Source organism: Propithecus coquereli, unplaced genomic scaffold, assembly GCF_000956105.1.
Source record: "Propithecus coquereli isolate 6110/MARCELLA unplaced genomic scaffold, Pcoq_1.0 Scaffold94, whole genome shotgun sequence".
Classification (NCBI taxonomy): domain Eukaryota; kingdom Metazoa; phylum Chordata; class Mammalia; order Primates; family Indriidae; genus Propithecus; species Propithecus coquereli.
In genome coordinates this window covers 3,236,884-3,240,102 of record NW_012155729.1, presented here as the reverse complement: position 1 = coordinate 3,240,102, position 3,219 = coordinate 3,236,884, and the positions used below count along the sequence as shown (strand labels likewise).

At 36.2% G+C, this 3,219-nt stretch overlaps 1 protein-coding gene across 1 annotated transcript in view; it reads right to left on the bottom strand.

Annotated features, from left to right (window-relative positions):
• NET1 (neuroepithelial cell transforming 1) overlaps positions 1–3,219 on the bottom strand; it is a 59,204-nt gene that overhangs the window by 27,203 nt on the left and 28,782 nt on the right. Inside the window, 2 exon segments of the mRNA XM_012664900.1 lie at positions 194–261; positions 453–512. Coding sequence (XP_012520354.1) covers positions 194–261; positions 453–512 — 128 coding nt within the window.

Here is a 3,219-nt window from a genome sequence, read left to right as displayed (position 1 = left end):
TAGACAAGTTGTTTGGCTTACATGGTTTTTTTGTTTGTTTTTAAGAAAAAATTGATTCAACATTTAAAATTCAGAAGATTTCACATAAAAACCCAGATTTTGACAGAGCTACAGGAAACGACAGGCAGAGCAAATCAGTGGCTGCTTCCTTCAGGGGCTGGTGCTTTCCTGTTCACCGCTGTCCCTCCCGCACCTCCGTGGTTGGCACAGATTAAGGGCCAGTCTCCTCAGGCGCCTGTGTCTGCCATCACTACGTACAGCCTGACATTGTTTTAAGAAGTAAAATAGCAAAAAGAGAGTGTCTATGAGCCAATATTATTCAGTTTTGCACTTGAAAAAACGCAAAAATCCCGGCCCCCAAAACCTCGGCATTCATTTCTCTTATAGCACAGACATAAAATGCTATCTGCAGATTTCAAAGTGCTTTTCTTTAACAAGACAGCAGGGCTTACCTTCAGATCAAGGCTGCTGAGGCTTACAACATCATCATCTTTCTCTCTTCGTTTTCTTTTCTATAAGAAAAAAAACGATTTCATCTTCATATAGAAGGAATGCATTTTATCTTTTAAACAGAGACTCCGTACAACTAAAAAAAAAATTCACTTTAAGAAAGTTAAGCATTGGCTGTATTCACAAGGCAATTACTTTGATGAAGGATGCTCATAAATTGTCTCCAGCATGTGTACTCCCTGAATAGCTCCCGAAGCCATCTCTTTGCTGTAAAGTGATTCCACCCTATTAAAAAACTTAGTTATGTAAAGTTTTTCAGAACAGAACTCTTATGTAAGTCAAGGGCTGTCCATACTTGTTAGAAAAAAAATAAAATTTATATATAAAGGCAACACTTTTTTTTTAAAGGAACACATTACTTATCCTATGGAGGAGTCCTTCACTAGAAAAAGAGACATTCTTTTTTCATTGCCCAAAGTTAATATTTGTTGCCTGAGGCAGGATTTATTCACTGGAAGACGAACGAACAGCCATGTTCCTGAGTACTTTGTAGTAATCAGTCATCACCTTCACTCAGCCCTGCTGCCGATGGTAGTGGCAAAACTGTGCACATAGCTAACATTTCTGGTTCTTAATCAGAACTGAATAAGCACCTGTAAGTAACATTCATTCTCCCACATCTCAAAATAACTTTTCAGATTACTTGTGACACAGCCTAGCTCTTGTGAACTCTCAAGTGACCGGCCAGGGCTCGCTTCCAGTTCCTGGCCCCACACTGAGGAGAAACTGCTGGGAATTGAATCAGAATCGAGCAGGATAGGGACAATAGAGGAAAGAGAAAAAGAAAGGCACAGTCCAGATAGCAGGAGGCCGCAGAAAACAGCTCTCATGAAAACAACACTCGCAAAGCTCTGTGCAGTTAGAAAACCTATTTGAACCAAGCCTCCGTGTACAAGTTGTGGAAAACCAAATTCACATTAGAATGAACAGAAAATTCTCAAGTCAAGTCCTACACACAATCACCTGAGAAAAAAGAGAACAAGGGACAGAATGCCATCCCCTTAGGAAATGAAGGCACGCCAGGAGGAAATAAACAAGAACAAAACATAACATGCTATTTCAAATTGAGCTAAAAGACACTAAGAAAATGGCATAAGACATGAAAGAACAATATAAATCACAACTGGAAAAAACTCAAAAATGTGACAGAACTTAAGAAATCCTTACTGATCCCAAGGTCATATCTACAAGATGTAGAAAAAGCATGACTAATGTGATCTCAGTTTTGAAAAGTCAAGCAACCAAAAATCCTGCACCTGTTTCTCTACCTGTGCGCATGTGTAATAGTCAGTAACATGAGCAAAATATAGAGGGATACACACGTGCTGTGCAGGGTTAGAGGAGAGGCTGGGGATGGACTTACATGGGGAAGGAGACAGAGGAACCTGCCTAGCAAAAAGAGAGTAGTGAGGGGAAAAAAGCACATATATGATCATCCTTATGCATTTATATGAAATTGTATACATGTGTGAGTATACGTATAATGAAAGTTAACAGATTTTGAAACATTCTACTGTAATTTCTTTTAAATATTTTAAAGTTCTGTTTTTCACATTTATGTCTTTAAACCTTCTGGAATTTACTTTTGTATGTATGTGGCATGAGGTAGGACAGTCAATTGCCCACCCTTAACACCATTTGTTGAATGGTGTTCATCACACCTGTGACCCAGTAAGTCCTTGTAGCTATGCAGGTCAGTTCTTCATCTTGTCCCACTGATCTATTTATTATTTATTTATCCCTGTGCTCATATCACACTGTGTCTTAATAGCAAATACAGTTAAGATACCTACCTTGTATACTGCTTTTGTTGTTTTGGGCCTTCTACTCTTCCATGTGAATTGTAGAATGAGATCTATTATACTAAACTGTAATGGAATTTCTATTAAAACTGCACTGAATTTATGGAGTAATTTGCAGAGAACTGACATTTTTATGATATTGAGTCTTCCTTGCATGAGTATATCTCTTTCCATTTAATTAGGACTTCTATGTTCTTCATTAATGCTTTCCAATTTTCCCCATAAAGGGGGTTTCACACATCTTTTTCATGGATTTATTATGAGTTTTAAAAAATTATTCCTATTTTGGTAGGAGGATCTTTAAAATTATATTTTATTATTTATTGCTAGTATTATATATATATACATTCTATTGATTTCTTTTTATGATTCTTATAGCCAGTAGGCTCTTATACGTTCAATAGCTGCTATTAATGTTCTCTTGGATGTTCTATGCAGACAATCACCGTCTGTAAGTAATGAAATCATACTGTCTCTTCCTTTCTAATTTGTATACCACTTGCTTTTGTCTTACTGTATTGGCTTATGGTATTGCAGACATGCTGATGGCACGCTTTTTTCTAAATTTAAAGAGAATATTTCTAACATTTTATCATTATATATGTTGTTTGTGGTAGGTCCCAGGGCTAAGGAAATTCTCTACTACTCTTGGTTTGTCGAGAGTTTTATCATGATTGGATATTAATTTAATTTTTCCCACTGTTACCTTTCTTTCTGTTTTCTTTCGTTTACCCTATTGTTCATTTTCTAACCTCTTGAGTTAGAGTCTTAGTTCATTAATTTTTATTCTTTTTCATTTTCAAACTATACATTTAAAAGTTGTAAATCACCCTCTTAGTAATTTTATACTCCTTAATAATATCCCAAAAGTTTTGATACATAAACCATGAGATATTTCTTTTGTCGT